Below are 17,628 nucleotides of genomic sequence, written 5' to 3' on the forward strand. Positions count from 1 at the left end.
AGCCGGGCACTGGTGAGTCCATTCATCCCTATTCCTGAATCCTGTCGTTATCAGATTTCATTATTACTATGTCTACCACAATGTGTACGTACGCACATGTGTATTACTGATCAAATCAGCTTTCATTTTTAAGGGTCCAATCCTAAGCATTTTTAGACAGAAAAAGGTCCTACAGCTCCCACCATTCCCAAGCCTGCATGTTTCTGCCTGAACATGCATATGAATGCACCCTAAATAACGTTCCTAGTCTTCTTGAGGTCTGAGGAATTTGGAAAACTAGTGGGATGATCAGTTGAAATAAACAGCATCTTGGGCAGCATCTTGGAGCAGATTTCTCTCTCCACCTGGCTTTTATTTCCTGCCTTCTATACTTCACCCTAAACCTGATTTATTTTGAAAAATAATAATAAAGGATTTCAGTGCATATCAGATTTTAAACATTTGGTTATTATAGTCAATAGTAAGAATAAGTTGAAGTGAATATATGGATGTCAAGGAATCTGGTTTGGGGGTCAAGCTCAGTGGGTTTTTGCCAGCTTGGCCCCCTGGACACAGGTCACAGATGTCCAAGTTTACCCAGCGTGATGTGTGCTGAGTCAGGCAAGCTCATGACATCTCGCTTGTCCACAAGTGGCCATTTTGCATACAGTCGCATGTAAGCTATTTACGGAAATCTCCATTTTGCACAAAATGGTGGCCATAAATAGCATGATCCACGCAAAATTGCAGGCATAAATGTTCTAATTATACCATTTATGCCTGCAATTTTGCATAAATCGCACTATTTATAACCACCATTTTGCACAAAATGGAGGCTTCTGTAAATAGCTTACGCACAATTTTGCACAAAATGGCAGCTCATAGACAAGCAGGTTGCCATGACCTCTCTCCGGGTGTCCACAGAGAGAAGGAGAGAAGTTGTTACTATACTTGTCTGTACATTTGAGGTTACGTAGGTAGTGATGAATGCTGAACAATGGGCTAAAGTCCCCCTGTGACTAGCTTTCAGAATCAGAACAACCATGTGTGCAACTCTGTATTGTGGCTGGGGTGGGGGGGTGGGATGGAATGGGGAGGCTATCCAAATGTTCAAGGAAAGGATGGGATTCCTTTCCTTGGGGCTAGCTGAAGATACTCATTTCCCTGGAGAGATTTAAAAGATCACATATAGCCCAGAGCACTTATGTTTTACTTTCCCCCCCATCTCCCCTCCTTTCGACAGGGAGAACAAGGCATTCCAGGTGAACAGGGACCACCTGGACCTGCAGGGCAGCAGGTAAGCAAGCAATGGGTCTCAGCCCTCCAAGCAGCTTGTCCACATCCTCAGAGTGTACAAGGTGAGAAGTATCTATGGCAGGACCAGACAGCGCCCTGGCTTCGTCCATCTCCAGTTCTGCCCAAACTATGGCATCTAAGTCATGAGCAATTTTATCCGCAACATATAATGGATATTGGTCACAGTGGGCCCTCGAGGGGTCAGTACGTTGTCCTGCTATACCTGCTTAGTGCAGGTCCCTAACAACACAAAAAAAGCTCCAACACACACAGGCTGACATTGTGCAAATGAAATGGCAGTGGAGCGGTGCAGTTTCCCCCCACTGTCACTGCCACAGAAGAGGCCCTAAGATGAGATTTCACCTGTGTTTGGTCATGTTCATCTCTAGTCTTTTGCCATCTACACTTCCGATAGAAGTCTTGCAGCATCTCTCATTCTGGCCAGGGCCCAACTTCTTAATCACAGTGGCTTGCTTCATACAGTCACCTCGACTGGCTCCCCCTTGGTGAGGAAGCGTGAATGTCCCTGCATGTATTCACACTACACTTAGGGCAGTATTTTTTATTATTATTATTATTATTATTATTATTATTATTATTATTATTATTCATTTAATTTATGAGTCTGCCTATAGCCAAAGCTCTCAGGGCGACATACATAAAAAAATCAAAACAAAATGCAACCAATGATAAAAAGCAGTAATATAGCACGTAAAGGGAGCAATCCCTTCTCCGTGAGCTCCTGCCAGAGGTAGTGAGGCAGGTGGCTACCAGGAAGAGGGCCTTTTCTGCTGTGGCACCCCAGCTGTGGAATGAGCTCCCTAGTGACGTTCACCTGGCACCTACATTGTACTCCTTCCAGCATCAGGTGAAGACCTTTTCATTCTCCCAGTATTTTAGCATTTCACCTTCCTAGCCTTTCAGCTCTGGTGTTTTAAATCTCTGCATTGCTGCTAGGTTTTATTCTGGTTGTACTGTTAAATTATGGTTTTTAAGCTTTCATATTGTATATTGTTTTGTGCTGTGCTTTGTGGTTTTAGCTTTTGTGAACCGCCCAGAGAGCTTTGGCTATTGGGTGGTATAGAAATGAAATAAATAAAATAAAAATAAAATAAAATAAAATCCTGTTCAGATAGGCAGCCGCCTCCAAACTCAGAGGCGACCACCTATCCAATGCAGGACAGGAGAAGCACAGAGGGATCATTCCCTCCGCGCTTCTCCTGCCCTGCTAGACAGCCAATTGCAGCTGCCTAGCTGCAGGACGGCAGAGCGGGGGAGGATGCTGCTGTATGACATTTCCTCCCCCCTGCCCCCGGAACGCCCTCCAGGAACACCCCATTTTGGCCGCTCCACACTCCTCTAGCAAGCATGGAGGACAGGGCTGTTCTGCAGCACAAAAATGGGGGGAGGTCAGTTCTCTGGGAACCAACCTCAGAGCACGGGCTCTGAGGTCAGTTCCCAGGAAACCAGATATCCTGTGGCCATCTAGCCACTGTCTAGTGGCCATAGGATTGCTCCCTAAAAGTATTACTTATTAAAATAGTAACACAAATTCAGCATTGAAAAGATAAAGCTAAAAACAAAGACTATGTTAAATGCAGCAGTATACATTAAAAATAAAGCAGTAGTATTTTTCCCAGTTCTGTGCACAGATGACCTGGGATACCTTATCCTGAGAAGATAGCGTATATTTGGCCGTATATGTGGCTACATCAGACAGCTTATGGGTTTGGTGTGATTACTACAGAATTGAAGCTTCCACAACACCTGTGGTGAAGTGACTTTAGAGCAGTTATGAACTGGGCCTATAACTCAAAGAGAGGACAAAATGATGCTGCATATATTAGGGATGGCAGAGAATTCCACCATGGACTCCAGTGAGGCCGAATTCCAGTGAAGTCGGCCCCCCAGAGTCCATGGCAGAATGGAGCAATCCCCCCCGCCACCCCTGGAAGTCTTGGTGGACCGACTCCTACCTGCCTCCAGCGGGTCCAGATCCAGCCGCTGCTGTCTACCATCTGGTCTGCGGCCGCGAATGGTGTCCTGCATAGCAGACGCCATTTGCGTCCCCACTTTAGCTGTGATAGGCTATGTAAATATTTACATAGCTTATCACGGCAAAGAGCAGGGACGCAAATGGCATCTGCTACGCCATTTGTGTTGCTACTCTTTTCGTGATAGGCTACGTAAATACTTACGTAGCCTATCACGGCTAAAGCGGGGACGCAAATGGCATCCACTATGCCATTTGCGTCCCTGCTCTTTGCCATGATGGGCTATGTAAATATTTACGTAGCCTATTATGGCAAAGCAGGGACACAGATGGCGTCCCCTATGTGGGACACCATTTGCGGCCTCAGCTCGGCAGCAGATGGAGGTCTGGCTGCTGGCGGCCCTGTCCCGCAGCTCCGTGGACTCACCATGGAGCCAACTGGGGAGGATTCCGGGGGGGAGGAATGGATCAACTCCTGCCCCATAAAGGATCCTGAGGGAGGAACGGATTGCCTCCTTCCCCCCGGCAGACCCCCTGCGGATAAGTGGGGTTTTGTACACCCCTAGCATACATTCACATATTCTGAAATCAACATATATTGCTTGTTCCTCTGTTTGCTTTTATCCTAGCACCAGCTTGATTACTTTGCATCACTAAAAGAATCTCAAAATTCTCACCACCACTATTGCCACATTATTCTTCTGGGCAAAGTTCTTGATTTCAGAGGAGCAAATATGTGTATGCAAAAGGGTCTAACATGATTTAAAGAGCAGGTGACCTAGTTCTGAATTACAAGTGGGCCAGAGGGGGGTAAACCCCTAATATATTGTGATGCCCCCTTAACTCCTGCTTTTTGAAGGTTGCAGGGAAGGCATGATTTGGCTCAAGTTGTGAATAATCCCCTCCCTGTTGCAGCACTGAACTAATGCAACTCAAAGAACGGCCTACAGTTCCCCCTCTTCCCACAGAGGAAGAAGCCAATATATATGGGTAACCTCCAAGTCAGCCTCAATGGACAAAAAACGAACTTACAGAACATTCATTTCACCCAATATCTCAAAACAAGCACACCCACAATTTGGGTTGCTCTGGTAGATGAGTGAGCAAAATGAAATAACACTCTGAAACCCCCACCCCACCCCCTCCCTGGTAAATCTGGCTCACGCAGAGAGAAATTATTAGGGCCCTAATCCAGGTCTGAATCAGAACCTCAGGCTCTGATGATGAAGCCTTAATCATCTGTCTTGTGCATCTCAGCTTGATGATCAGGTATTATTATTCTCTTTCGGTGAATGGAAAGAGTAGGAAGTGTTTTGTTGTTGTCGTCCGTTCAGCCACTAAAGCTGGATTGGCCCCCACCGTGTGAGCAGACTGCTCTTGTCTGCATGGCTGTATGAATGTACATGAATGTAATTTGGTCTGTTCTTTCATCAGACTGAAACCCTGTTCCTTGCTCCTTAGGGTATGAAGGGACAGGATGGAGCAGAAGGACAACCTGGAATCCTCGGAGAGACTGTAAGTAATTGCTCTGTTGTTTTCCCAGACAGCCAGAAGGCGTACAAAGTACCCCAGGTCCACATGAGCCATTTCATGTGCAATCCTATGCTTTATGCCTTTTTGAGTCACCCACAGATTCGGAGTCAGCATGCCCTCAAAGAGACATTTGGAACATGCATCATCAGCCAAATGCAGTTCAGCTGTCAGGCAATTAAGTAAGCAAATAGGCCTCCTGCAGAAAAAGTTGATGGGTTCAATCCATCAGAAAGTTCTCCTCCTCAAGCCACACTGGAATGGAATAGAGGTGGGTGCAGCTCAGAAGATCTTCATGTTGGATTAGGCCAAGACATCTTAGGCTAAGGAACAATTCAACAGGTCATTTCAACATGGTGGAATTCCATCAAGTTCACTGTCTCCAAAGATGCAGCAAAGTGTTCTTCTGCGTTAGGCACCATGAACAGTAAACGGTTTCTGTCCCTGTGTAAATCTAGTGGTTTCCGTTGAAATCCCCCCCCAGCACAAAATCGCTCAACTGATTTGCCCTGAGAAGGTATCAGTTGGAAGCCCATGCATATTTGATTTCACAGATGTATCTCTAGCTCTCTGAAATCTCCTGTAAATTTATTTTGTTTATCCTATTGCCTCCATGACATCGGAGAGTTAAGGCCAGGGTCGGCACCCTAGAACCAATGGGCACAGCCCACTAAGACCCCCAAGGGCACTCGCCAGATCCTACTCCTCTCCCTGCTGTGGCCTTTTCCTCCCAGCTGCCACTGCTCCCCCCACACCGCAGTCTTTCCTTCCCCACCACTGCCTCTCCTCACCCCTGCCACAGTCTTTTCAGTCACTGTTGCCACTACCACACAGCCTTTACTTCTTCACTGCTGTGACCTTTCCAGTCGCCATGGCCTTTACTTTCCCCACCATGGCCTTTTCTTCCATGGCCTTTCTTTTCCTAAGGTGAGTGTAGCAGAAGCAGTGGGGGAGAGTAGAGAAGGGAGGAGGAAAATCGTGAGCAGGATGGGGAGAAGAGGAAATTGCAAGTGGGGGAGAGGAGAAGGAGGAGGTGCCACCCATCCACCTCTGACAGCAATTTTTCATGGGGCCCACGGACACATTTTAAATTAAAATTGTGCCCACAGACCCAGTAAGGTTGCATACCCCTGAGTTAAGGCAGTGGCAGTTAGAGGGACTCTGCTACTTTTCCCTGCCAGGCCCTCCTGTGACATCAGACCAGAGCAGACAAGCTAATGGAATCAAGAGAGGTGAGGGAGGCAGAGAAGCAGTTCTGAAAGTGTTCAAATGTGCATAGCACAATGTGTCATTATACAATGCAGTGCACACATTCATAGTTGTACTAGAGCTGTGCGCAAATGGTCTCTCAAAATTCTCCACCTTATTTGTGGGCAGAGAAATTTGGGAGACAATTTCACCAAATTTCTCCAGGGGAAGAAATTCTTGACAGTTTCTCACAGGAGGGGCTCCCCATTGGCATGGCTTGTAGCACAGCTTCATTTGTTTTTCAGAAGGGGGGTTGGGTTTTTCGTATTGCAACAGCATTAACTGTCTTGGCAGGCTGGCCCCCATTTTGCATTCACCACAATGCAGGTGTGAATGTGTGTGTGTGGGGGGGGGCAGTGCTCTATCTAGCTGAAGCGAAGAGGTAGAGTTAGTGCCGAGCTAAAATCTGTCCTCCAGTTTCCTGAAAGTTTTCTTCCCCCATGAAAGAGGCTTCCATTGTTCTGCCTCATTCTCAGAGTTTTTTTTATAATTTTTGTGTGGCATTTTTGAGCTTACCTAATCACTGCTACCCTCTGAGGCTGCCTGCACCTCCTGATCTGAAAAGGCCCTATGGGAGGAATTACCTCATGATGCCTTCCACTGGGCTTTAATGGAAATGTAGGAAGCTGAGGAGGGTAAAGGCTCCCAGAGAGACGATCGTACAATGAAAAACAGGACATTTACACCCACTCCTTAGCCACCTCCTAAGCAAGGTAAGCTGAAGAACCCCAACCCAACCCATGAGAATTTCTCCAAAATTTCTTCACTGTTGATTCCCCCCCCAAAAAAAGCAATTTCTTTTCTATTAAATGGAATGAGAAAGGTAAAAAAAAAAAAAGTGGGAGAAATTTTCAGCACAGCACTAATTTGAACTGATTGTCCAAAACGCCTGCAGGTGATGCTCATTGTCAGTATACAATAATAAGCCTAAAGTGCTGCCTTATAAAATGTCTGACCAATGGTCCAGTGCTGTCTACCCTAATAAACAATGACTGTCCAAGGTCCCAATAATAGATTTTCCTGCACTGCTACCTGGGATTGTCAATATGCAAATCACTTGATCTGCCACTAAGCTATGACTCCTAGGGTAGAGATGTATGAATCCCTTACCTGGCTCTGCGCCAGGGCATCCGTGGTGGGGGGAAGGTGCTCTGTCCTTCCCCCCAGAATCCTCCCCGGCTTACTCCACGGAGCCACCAGCCGGTTCCGGCTGCAGCTGGGCTGCTGTGGCCACAAATGGCGGCCATCGTAGCGGCCGCCATTTGCATCCTTGCAAGCAGCCATGATAGGCTACATAAGTAACTATCATGGCAAATAGCAGGGACGCAAATAGCATAGCAGCCACCACTTGTGTCCCTGCTCTTTGCCGTGATAGGCTACATAAATACTTATCTAGCCTATCATGGCTACAAGAACGCAAATGGCGGCCGCAGCAGCCCTGCCGCAGCCAGCCGGGAAACCAGCCGGAGCCGCCGCCGCCGCATCCCGTTCCATCCTGGGGGGATTCTGCGGGGGAGGGGCGGGAGGCCGTTCCACCATGGATTCCGGGGGGGGGGCTGGATTCTAAAGAATCCGTCCTCACTGGAATCTGTGGCGGAATTCTCTGACATCCCTATCACAGGGTACTGTAAGGCACTGTAGGGTTGGCCAGAAGGTAGATGGGGCAGATCTTTGGCTGTTCAGCAAGGGTTTCCCCAACTCCCAATTGTTTAAGAATAGCAATTTTTAGTCTAAGTTAGACTTAGAATCCCTGATCTGTACTAACCCGGATGTAGATTTGTTCTTGTCTATGAAGGCAATCCTGATGTATTTATTCATTTATTTACAATATTTATATACTGCTCCACATCAAAGATTCCAGAGTGGTAAACAAGATAAAAGAATAAAACACCATATTAAAACAATTAAAACATTGTAAAAGAAACAGATTCTGAATGTAATAAACAGCGGCTGGTCACTCAGGGAAAGCCTCTCAAAATAACAAAATCTTCAGGAGGCACCAAAAGCAACACAATGTTGGTGCCTGCCTGACCTCCAAAGGCAGGTAGTTCCACAGGAAGGGGGCCACCTGGCTGAAGGCCCTTTTCCTGGTGGACTCCAACTGGGCCATGGGCCCATGTGAAACCACCAAGAGCAAACCCTCCAATGACCTCAGTGCCTGGGCGGGTTGGTAAAGAAGAAGGCGCTCTCTCAGGTATCCTGGTCTCAAGTTGCATAGGGCTTTGGACCCTAGTACTAATACCTTAAACCTGGCCCGGTAGCGAATAAGCAGCCAGCATTTATGACTCACAGGATTCAGTTGGTAATAGGCTCTGCCTACTGGGTAATCGTTTGGCCTCTAGGTTAGGGATGTCAGAGAATTTTGCCACGAATCTCGGGGAGGCCGAATGCCAGCGCATTTGGCCCCCCAAAATCAGTGGCGAAACGGTCTGCTACCCCCCCCGCCACCCCCGGGACGGGACTTACCTTGGGCGAATCCTCCTGGTGGCAGTGGCGGTGCGGCGGCAGCCGGTCTTCCGACCGGCCACCACCGCCATTTCCAGTAAAAAACAAAACAAAACAAAAAAACTTGATAGGCTACGTAAAGATTTACGTAGCCTATCACAGCTAGATTTTTAAAAAATACCATGATAGGCTACGTAAATGTTTACGCAGCCTATCACAGCTAAGTAAAAACAAAAACAAAAAACCACGCGTACGCAAAACGCTTTGCCCGTGGGCGCCACCATTTACGTTCCTTATTTTGGCACGTGTAGTCTACATAAACATTTACGTAGACTACGGCAAAAATAAGGGGAACGCAAATAACGTAGCTACACTACACATGCCAAAATAAGGAACGCCCAGGGGCACCGCCATTTGCGTACGCGCGGTTTTTTGTTTTTTACTCAGCCGTGATAGGCTACGTAAATGTTTACGTAACCTATCATGGCTGACTACAGGGACGCAAACGGCGGCGGCTATGGCCACCGCCATTTGCACACCCGGCCAGCCAGGATTCGGGGAGGAGGGATGGAGCGCCTCCCCCCTGGCCAGAATTTTTGGGGGGAGGGACAGAGCACCCCCCCGTCCAGAATTTCAGGGGGGGAGGGACGGAGTGCCTCCCCCCACCGCGAATCAATTTCGTGAGAATGTAAGTGACTTTTGTACATCCCTAGTCTAGGTCCAGTTAGTGGACCTCAGGGTCCTAGTAAAAAACACATAATAGACTGTGCAAGCCTGAGGTCTGCCCTCCCTCGAGATACTGTATCCTTCTGCCAAACAGTGATCTTACCCTTAAAGTAACCCTTGGATTCAGTTCCCAGGATCAGTTTCTCTTCCAATAGGAAACCCTTTCCATATGAGCAAATGCTTTCCCTCCCTGCCTTGCTCTGTTTGGGACTAGAGCTGGGCTGGAAGGGTTCTCCCTCATCAAAAATGCACATGATGCTACAGAAACCCAGGCTTGTGAAGATTCATTTCAGCTCTTGTTTGCACCACACTTTCAGTAAGTTTGCTTCCCAGCTCATGATCAGAGAATTATGATGCTGCTGTCTGTAGTCAATACTTTAATTACACTTAATGAATGTCAACCTCTTTATATTAAAAGTGATCATAGCCATATTAACCCCCCCAAAAAAAAACCCAATTCAAATTCCATATTACACAACACTTGGGAGGGTCTCAGGCACAACCTGAAACCATATCAACCCCTGGAAAACATAATTGGAACATCTGCAGCCCAGTCCCACTTTACATCTTAAACCCGTAACTGCATGCATACTCTGTCACCTACACTTCCTCACCCCCCCCCCACCCCCAGTTTCGCTTTATTTAGCATCTTGTCTGATGAAGAGTGCTGGATATCTTGAAAGCTTGCACAGTATTTTGCGAGTTCCTTGTGGTGATAGGTTTCCTTTAATATGAAATTAGCATCAGAAACATGCTTTGGATTTATTTCAACAGGGTGCTCCTGGACCTGCAGGGCCCCCAGGCCCACGGGGATTGCCTGGAAATGTGGTAGGTACATATAACAGCCTGGCAAATGGTTATACATCTGAGACATGGGCAACCTTGAATGTGGCAGCCAGCTAAACACACTGTTGTTTTTCTGGGTGGCACAGGACAATCCTCTCCAAAGGGGATTTTTTTTTTTTTTGCAAGCAGTGTGCCATCTGTACTTTGCCCATACAGCTTGTGCAACTTCCCCCTTGAGACATGATGCTTCTGCGCCACAGGCAAGTGCGCATTCCACTGTCACATTGGCGCTATCACACCTGGAAAGGCTCCTAGCAGTTGAGATTTAGCTTGAGAGTTGTCCTGCTCTAGATCAAGTCTTGGCTGTTTGCAAGCAAGTACAGGGAGTGATGCAATATAGTAGTCAAGTTGCAAGCAAATGATCAAGCACACAGGTTTCAGTGCAAGGAGGTTTAAGCTAAGGCAGGAGTGGTCAAATCCAGGCAGAGGTCAGAACACAGGCAGGCAGACAGCAAGGATCAGGCAGCAGCAGGAGTAGTCAAGGTAAGAAGCAAGAGGTCAAACACAGGATATCAGTCAGGTACGTTACACAGTCCAGACACAGGGTCGTTGAGCAGTCCAAAAGGTCAGGAAACAGAGCATCAGTCACAGAGCACAATTCAGGAGGCAAGGTACATGGAGGAGGCTGGATGGACCAGTTGTTCCAACACTGGCTGGGTTTCCAGTGAAGGCTTTTAAGCCCAAAGCCAGCGGGGCCCCACCCAAAGCTCAACTGCAGCAATCAGAGCTCCCTTTCCAGGGCCTACTCCTGAGGAGTCCCTTTCTCCTGAGGAGACCTTTTCTGGAGGCGAGCACACCTTTGCACGGGAGCCCTGCTAACATGTCACATGAGGCGACCATGCTCCCGGGGATCCGGGGTGGCTCAGCCTCAGAGACAGAGTCCCTCTCTCCTGACAGGGATGGCCCTGCAGCTACCTCCCCTGAGGGCTCAGGCTCCTGTGGGTCTGGTGGCAGTCCCTGGTCTGGGGCACTCTGGGCTTCTGGGGCCTCTAGCTCCTCCTCTGAGGAAGACCCCTCCAGTTGGGGCATGGCAAGACTGTGTTAAGAAGTGAGTCTCAACAGGGATGTGCAGCAGACCCTATGAGAAACATTACTAGTCTTACTGCAATTCTGGCTTTCCTCAAAGTTCCTCATACTTTTACTTTATATTTTTGCCCAAGAAGAAACCTCAGAATTCATCTCACCATCTCACTTTTGGCATAATTTTCTAGTGACACATGAAATGTGTGTGTTTTTTTCCAATGAACTGTATACAATATTAGATTCTTTATCTCAGGAATGTTATTATCTTGGATTAAAAGCAAGTATGAAAGTTGACAGCAAAGAAACCATTCATCTTTCCAGGGGGTTTAATGAATCCCATGTACTTTCCTACCACCCATTTCCATGGAAAAGTTTAAAGCGGTGTGTTTTGTTTTCTCTACAGGGTATACCTGGAGATCCTGGCCAACCAGGAAATAATGGACAAAAAGGAGATAAGGTACAAAACTACTTTAATAGCTAAGGCGTAGGTAGAGATGGGCGGGTAAAAAATGCGCACATAGACTGATACGCAAAATGGCATCACCCATTTATGCAAGATTCACGGCACCATTTTGCGTATATGTCTATGTGTGCAGTATTGCGATCTCCATGTTTTTTCAAAACATGGCAATCGTGGCAGAGGTGGATGGGGCCTAGGTAAGTGTAGGCAGATCGGTGAGCATGGGGGGGGTCAAGCGGGGCAGAGGTTTGGCAGGAGAGCTCAGGGGGCACAGATGGTCCGCCAGAATCCCAGACCGAGACAGGCGCCCACACCATTCCTAGGCATAGGGATGTATGAGAATTCCATTTCGGAGTAAAATCTCAACAGCTTTTACCAGTTCCATCCTGGCAATTCCCCCCCATTTCTCCCCCCCCAATTGCTATTGACTTCATCTGTAGCAGGTTGATCCAATATGTGGATTTCAGATTTTTTAAAATGGTGGCAGCAAATTGCGCAAAAGTTTTTTCCTTCACGTCTGTAAATTTGCGCAAATTGGGTCATGATGTTTAAATACTTTTTAAATCAGGGGTCTTGTGCAAGAATGCACTTGCATAAGTTCGTCTGTCACTATGTAGCCCCACAGAGGCATATTCCGTTGTAAATATCCTTGTCAGTTTCATCTCGACATACTACTTAATTTAGCCCAGCACAGCCATGTTCTGTACTTGTCAACGAACTTGTCAGTTTCATCTCTGCTTCGGCACTCCCCCACCCCACCCTGCTGGGCTTAGGAACCAGTGAAGTGGAGGATGAAACTGACCAGTTCTTTGACCAAGATGGAATATGGCTCTGCTGGGCTGAATGAAGTGGTGTGTGGCGGCGATGAAACTGACAAGAATATTCACAATGGGAATATGCCTCTGCAGGACTACATAGTGGACAGGTGGACCTGCGCAAGACCTTTGACACACACACACTTCTGAAATCAGAAAAAAAATCCGCTGTAGTCCACCGCTGCTTATCGGGATGGGAACACTGTGAAATCCCATTGGGCTTAAATGTAATGGAATTTCCAGCATTGTACATCCCTACTATGATATAATCAGCTGGCAATGTCTCCTGACCAAGAGTTAGTCCTCCACCAGATCTGCTGCTGGTGAGAATTAGACCCAAGTTCCATTGTAAGTGAAGAATTGTGTTTCTCACAAAGCTGTGCTTTATTTAATGTTGGGGTGCAGAAGCTAAGAGTTCCCCTGTTAGCCACCCCCTTTCTCCCAGCCACCAATCATTTGGTCATTTTGCAGCTTTTGTGCATTCCTCCCCCCCCCTCCATTTTAAAAGGTTGACATGCCTCTCCTAAGGCTTTGTTACTGGCAGTACGTGCTTTGGCATTTTGGGATAATTTGGTCCCACCCCTTCTGCCTTCAATCCTGCCCACCATTGGAATGCAGCCTCTGAGAGATTCTCTGAAATAGAATTTGACCCTCAGGCTGAAAGAGGTTCTGCACCCCTGATATAAAGCATTTTTACCATGCTCTTCAGAGAAAAAAGATTCCCAGAGCAGCTTACACAGATTAATAATAAGGCAGTCCCTTCCTTTCAGGCTTAGAACAGAGAACTAACCTATAGAGCTCCCTGGTGGTCTATGGATGTACTTGCTAACAATGTAGAAAGAACTATCCTGAGCTCTCTGTGTGTGTGTGTTTCTGTGGGGCGGACTTTCATATGCTGTCAAAGGGAGTGTGCCTCAATGATGCAGTATAAACAAACACAGGAACACAGGAACATAGGAAGCTGCCTTCTAGTGAGTCAGACAGTTGGTCCGTCTAGCCCAGAATTGTTGACACTGACTGGCAGCAATGGCTCTCCAGGGTTTCAAACAGGTGTTTTTCCAGCCCTTCCCGGAGAAGCTGGGGATTGAACCTGGGACCGTCCGTATGCAGACTATGTGCTCTATCACACTGATCTAAGAAGAACAGGCATACAGTGTGACATTGGGATGCTGTAGGGATGTTGGAGAAATCAGCCACAGACTCTAGTGAGGCCGGATTCTTTGGAATCCATCCCCCCAGAGTCCGTGGAGGAACGGACTACCCCCCCACCGCCACCCCCCGAAATCCCCCCGGGACAGACCCTATCTGGCGGCGGATGCTCCGGATCGGGTCGTCCTCCTTCCGCAGCCGGCCTGCAGAATAAAATGGTGGCCGTCGTAGCGGCCGCCATTTGCATCCCTGCCCGTGGCTGTGATTGGCTACGTAAATATTTACGTAGCCTATCACAGCAAAGAGCAGGGACGCAAATGGCACCCGTTGCACCATTTGCATCCCTGCCTTTTGCCACAAAAGGCGACGTAATGAGTTACGTAGCCTATCACGAAAGGAGCAGGGACGCAAATGGCGTAACAGGCGCCATTTGCGTCCCTGCTCTTTGCTGTGATGGGCTATGTAAATACTTACATAGCCTATCACGGCCTAAGGCAGGGACGCAAATGGCGGCTGGCATAGCAGACACCATTTGAGTCTGCAGTGTGGCAGCAGCCAGAGGTCTGGCTGCGGCTGGCCTTGGCTGGCAGGTCCGCAGCTTCGCTGAGGAGTCGGCCGGGGAGGATTCCAGGAGGGAGGGACGATCACCTCCCCCTCCCCCAGCAGATGCCCCGACTGGAACCAGGTAAGGGATTCATACTTCTCTAGGATGCTGTATTTTGTGAACAATCTTGAGCTAGGTGACTAAATAGTCAGACCTAGTAAAAGGCAGCTTCCTACTCAGTTTGATATGCGGCGATACCCCCTGTGTGATAAGTTCCTCAGTTCTCCTAATTAATGACTGATGTTGTCATGCCTTCTGCAGGGAGATCCTGGAAAGGAAGGGAAACAAGGAGTCCCTGGGCCTACAGGTGAGCCAGGACCTGTTGGAGAACCTGGATTACCTGGCAAGGGTCGAGATGGAGAAAGGGTAAGTCCCATTCCTAAATTCTGTGCTCGGCCAGATCATTCTCAAATTAAGAATCAGCAAAAGTGCCCTGTTACATTTCGTGTTTGTTCTGTGGGTTATCACCATGTTATTGAACTGCATTCTACACTTTGTTTTTTGGCTGAACTGTAGGGATGGTGGAGAATTCCTCCACAGACTCCAATGAGTCCAGATTCTAAAGAATCTGGCCCCCCGGAATCTGTGGTGGAATGGAAGACTTACCACCGCCTCCCCACAGAATCCTCTTTGGCCGGATCCTCCGGCTACGGATTGCCAGCGATATGGCTGCCATGCTGTTAGGGATGTACGAATCCTTTACCTTGTTCCGTTGTGGGGCTTCTGCGGTGTGGGGGAGGCGCTCTGTCCCTCCCCCCAGAATCCAACCCAGCTGGCTCCGCTCCACGGTGACTCCGCCACCGCCGCCAGGTAGGTCCATCCCGGGGGCGGGGATGGAGGGGATGGCGGTGGGGAGGCCATTCCGCCACAGACACCAGGGGGCTGGATTCCAAAGAATCCAGCCTCACTGGAGTCCATGAAGGATTTCTCCAACATCCCTACATGCCATATTGCTGGCTGAAGGGGACTGTCTGCAGAAGATGGCATCCAGGACACCATTTGCGGCCGTAAAGGCCTTAGTTTAAGATAAATGCAGCTGTAAATGGATGCCATTTGCATCTGCAGTCAGTCATGTACACGTATAGTATCTATGAATTTTGAGGTTTCTGCCGAGTATGTCCCTTAAAAAAAACAAAAAAAAATCTCTGATGGTGTGGAACAACAGAAAAGCATTAGTCAGCCATTCTCTCTTGGTCTCAGACAACAAATAAAAAAAAGGATAATTTTACACAGTCTTTTCAAGCATTTTCACATCATAATTTGCAATTGCCTATTAATGACAGAGCTGAAATTGTTTCCTGGTTGAAGACCTGTACACCCTCAAATTCAGGTGTGTGTTTATTTCTTTTTCAATTATACCAGCACACAGTGTTTTCAGAATGGCTTCCCCTGGTGAAAACAAGATTTCTTTGCTAGCTGAGGCACTCTATTGAGTCCCTCTATTTCCCACCTCTCTGATTTTGTCCTTTTGCCCACAAATTAATCTTGACATGCTTACTCAACTCAGTATAAGAACATAAAAAGAGCCAAGGGTCCATCTAGTCCAACATTCTGTTCACACTCACACAGAGGTCAATCACCTGCCCGTGAGAAACCCACAAGCAACAGCACCCATATTCCCCAGCAACTGGTGTACACAGGCATACTGCCTCTTATATAAGGATGTTGGAAGAATCTGCCCAAGGGTGAAGTCTGCCAACCTATCAGCAGCTCAGCCCCCTGGACTCCATCTCGCAAACCCATGATCTGGCTTGACTCAATCTGTCTGAGTCAGGCCAGCTTGCAGATTTACATCCCCACCACCACCCCTGGTGAAATCAGCATTTATATAAATTGCAGTTGCAATTTGAGTAATTTATGCAAATTGTGGCTGTGATTTCCTTAATTTGCATAAATGGTGGCTGTAATATGCTTAAAGTGTGCACATTGCAGATGCAAGCTGAGCTGAGGTCTTTCGTCTTTGGGGAAATCTGGCAAGCCAAAAAAGGCTGGATTTCCCCACGATGGCCATCCCTACTCTTATACTGGAGGTAGCATATAGCTATCAGTGGACTAATAGCCATTGATAGCCTTATCCTCCATGAATTTGTCCAATCTCCTTTTAAAGCCATCCAAATTGGTGGCCATCATGAAGTCTATGGTAGCAAATTCTGTAGTTCAGCTATGCACTGTATGAAGAAGTCCTTCCTTTTATCTGTCCTGAATCTCCCATGAGTCAGCCACCAAGATCTCTTTCTTGGTCAGTCATTGCTAGCTCAGGTCCCATCAGCTTATACTTGAAGTTGGATTTTTTGCCCCAGTGCGCATCACTTTACCCTTGTTTACATTGAACCACATGTTCCTTTTGGAGCTCTTTGCACTTCCTTTTTGTTTTAACCACCCTAAATAATTTGCTTCCTTCAGCAAGCTTGGCCACTTCACTGCTCACTCCTAAATCCAGATCATTGATGAACAGGTTCAAAAGCACAAGTCCCAATACAGACCCGGGGGGGGGGGGCTGTTTACATCCGTCCATTGGGATAATTTACCATTTATTCCTACTGTCTGCTTTCTGTTCTTTAACCAGTTACTGATCAAAAAGAGGACCTGTCCTCTTATTCCAAACTGCTAAGTTTGCTCAGGAGACTTTTGTGAAGGATTTTGTCAAAAGCCTTTTGGAAGTCCAAGTAAACAATGTCTACTGGATCACCACTGTCCACATGTTTATTGACATGTGGGCAGTCATATTTCGCAATTCAAATCCTTCCTTATTCTAAATGGATCTACCCAACCTCCCTGTAATGTTCAGGTTGTGGGGATACATGAATGTTATCATAGCTCACCTTACTAAGGAGCATAACTGGGATTTGCTCCCCTTAACAACAACAAAAGGATGGCTGGAAGTACAATTTTCCTTTGCAGAAACCCAGTACTGGCTTGCTTGGAATTTATCTTTTTTTCTCAATTGGGAATACAATTGTGACATTTTCTTTTATTACTGTGTCCATTCTTAGGGTGAAAGAGGGCCACCGGGTTTACCTGGACTGTATGGACACAAGGTAAGCATTGCCATTCTGTTGTGGTCCACCATCAGAAATTGGGACAAGATCCTAGGGATGGCGGAGAATTTCTCCCCGAATCTGCGGGAGGCCGAGCGCCGAGGCATTCGGCCCCCCGAAAGTGTTGGAGAAATTCTCCGCCGGCCCCCCGCCCCCCCGGGATGGGACTTACCGTGGCCGAATGTCCCTCTCGGCGGCAGGTCCCGGTGGCGTTTCGGTGGCGTTTCGTTGGGGGCAGGGGTGGCGGCCAGTCTCCCGACCGGCTGCCGCCACCGCCATTTAGGGGTGGACGAAAGTGACTTACCTGTCCTCGAAGCTTGTTCGCGGTGGGGGGGAGGCGCTTCGCTGCTCCCTCCGCGAAGTTCAGGCCGGGAGGGGAGGCTTCCCGCCTCGCCCGGCCAAAATTCAGGCTGGGGGGGAGGCTTCCCGCCTTGCCCGGCCACTAACTCGAAAGTTTTTTTTAAAAAAAAACCGCC

The 17,628-nt window shown here is 47.8% G+C and overlaps 1 protein-coding gene across 1 annotated transcript in view; it reads left to right on the forward strand.

Moving 5' to 3' along the window:
• COL22A1 (collagen type XXII alpha 1 chain) overlaps positions 1-17,628 on the forward strand; it is a 224,738-nt gene that overhangs the window by 131,655 nt on the left and 75,455 nt on the right. The window contains exons 31-36 of the mRNA XM_084847960.1: positions 1,223-1,276; positions 4,730-4,783; positions 9,992-10,045; positions 11,490-11,543; positions 14,376-14,480; positions 17,108-17,152. Coding sequence (XP_084704086.1) covers positions 1,223-1,276; positions 4,730-4,783; positions 9,992-10,045; positions 11,490-11,543; positions 14,376-14,480; positions 17,108-17,152 — 366 coding nt within the window. The remainder of the gene's footprint in view (positions 1-1,222; positions 1,277-4,729; positions 4,784-9,991; positions 10,046-11,489; positions 11,544-14,375; positions 14,481-17,107; positions 17,153-17,628) is intronic.

Source organism: Heloderma suspectum, chromosome 4 (assembly GCF_057233095.1).
Source record: "Heloderma suspectum isolate Gila_16-S chromosome 4, 16-S_ref, whole genome shotgun sequence".
In the NCBI taxonomy this organism is placed as follows: domain Eukaryota; kingdom Metazoa; phylum Chordata; class Lepidosauria; order Squamata; family Helodermatidae; genus Heloderma; species Heloderma suspectum.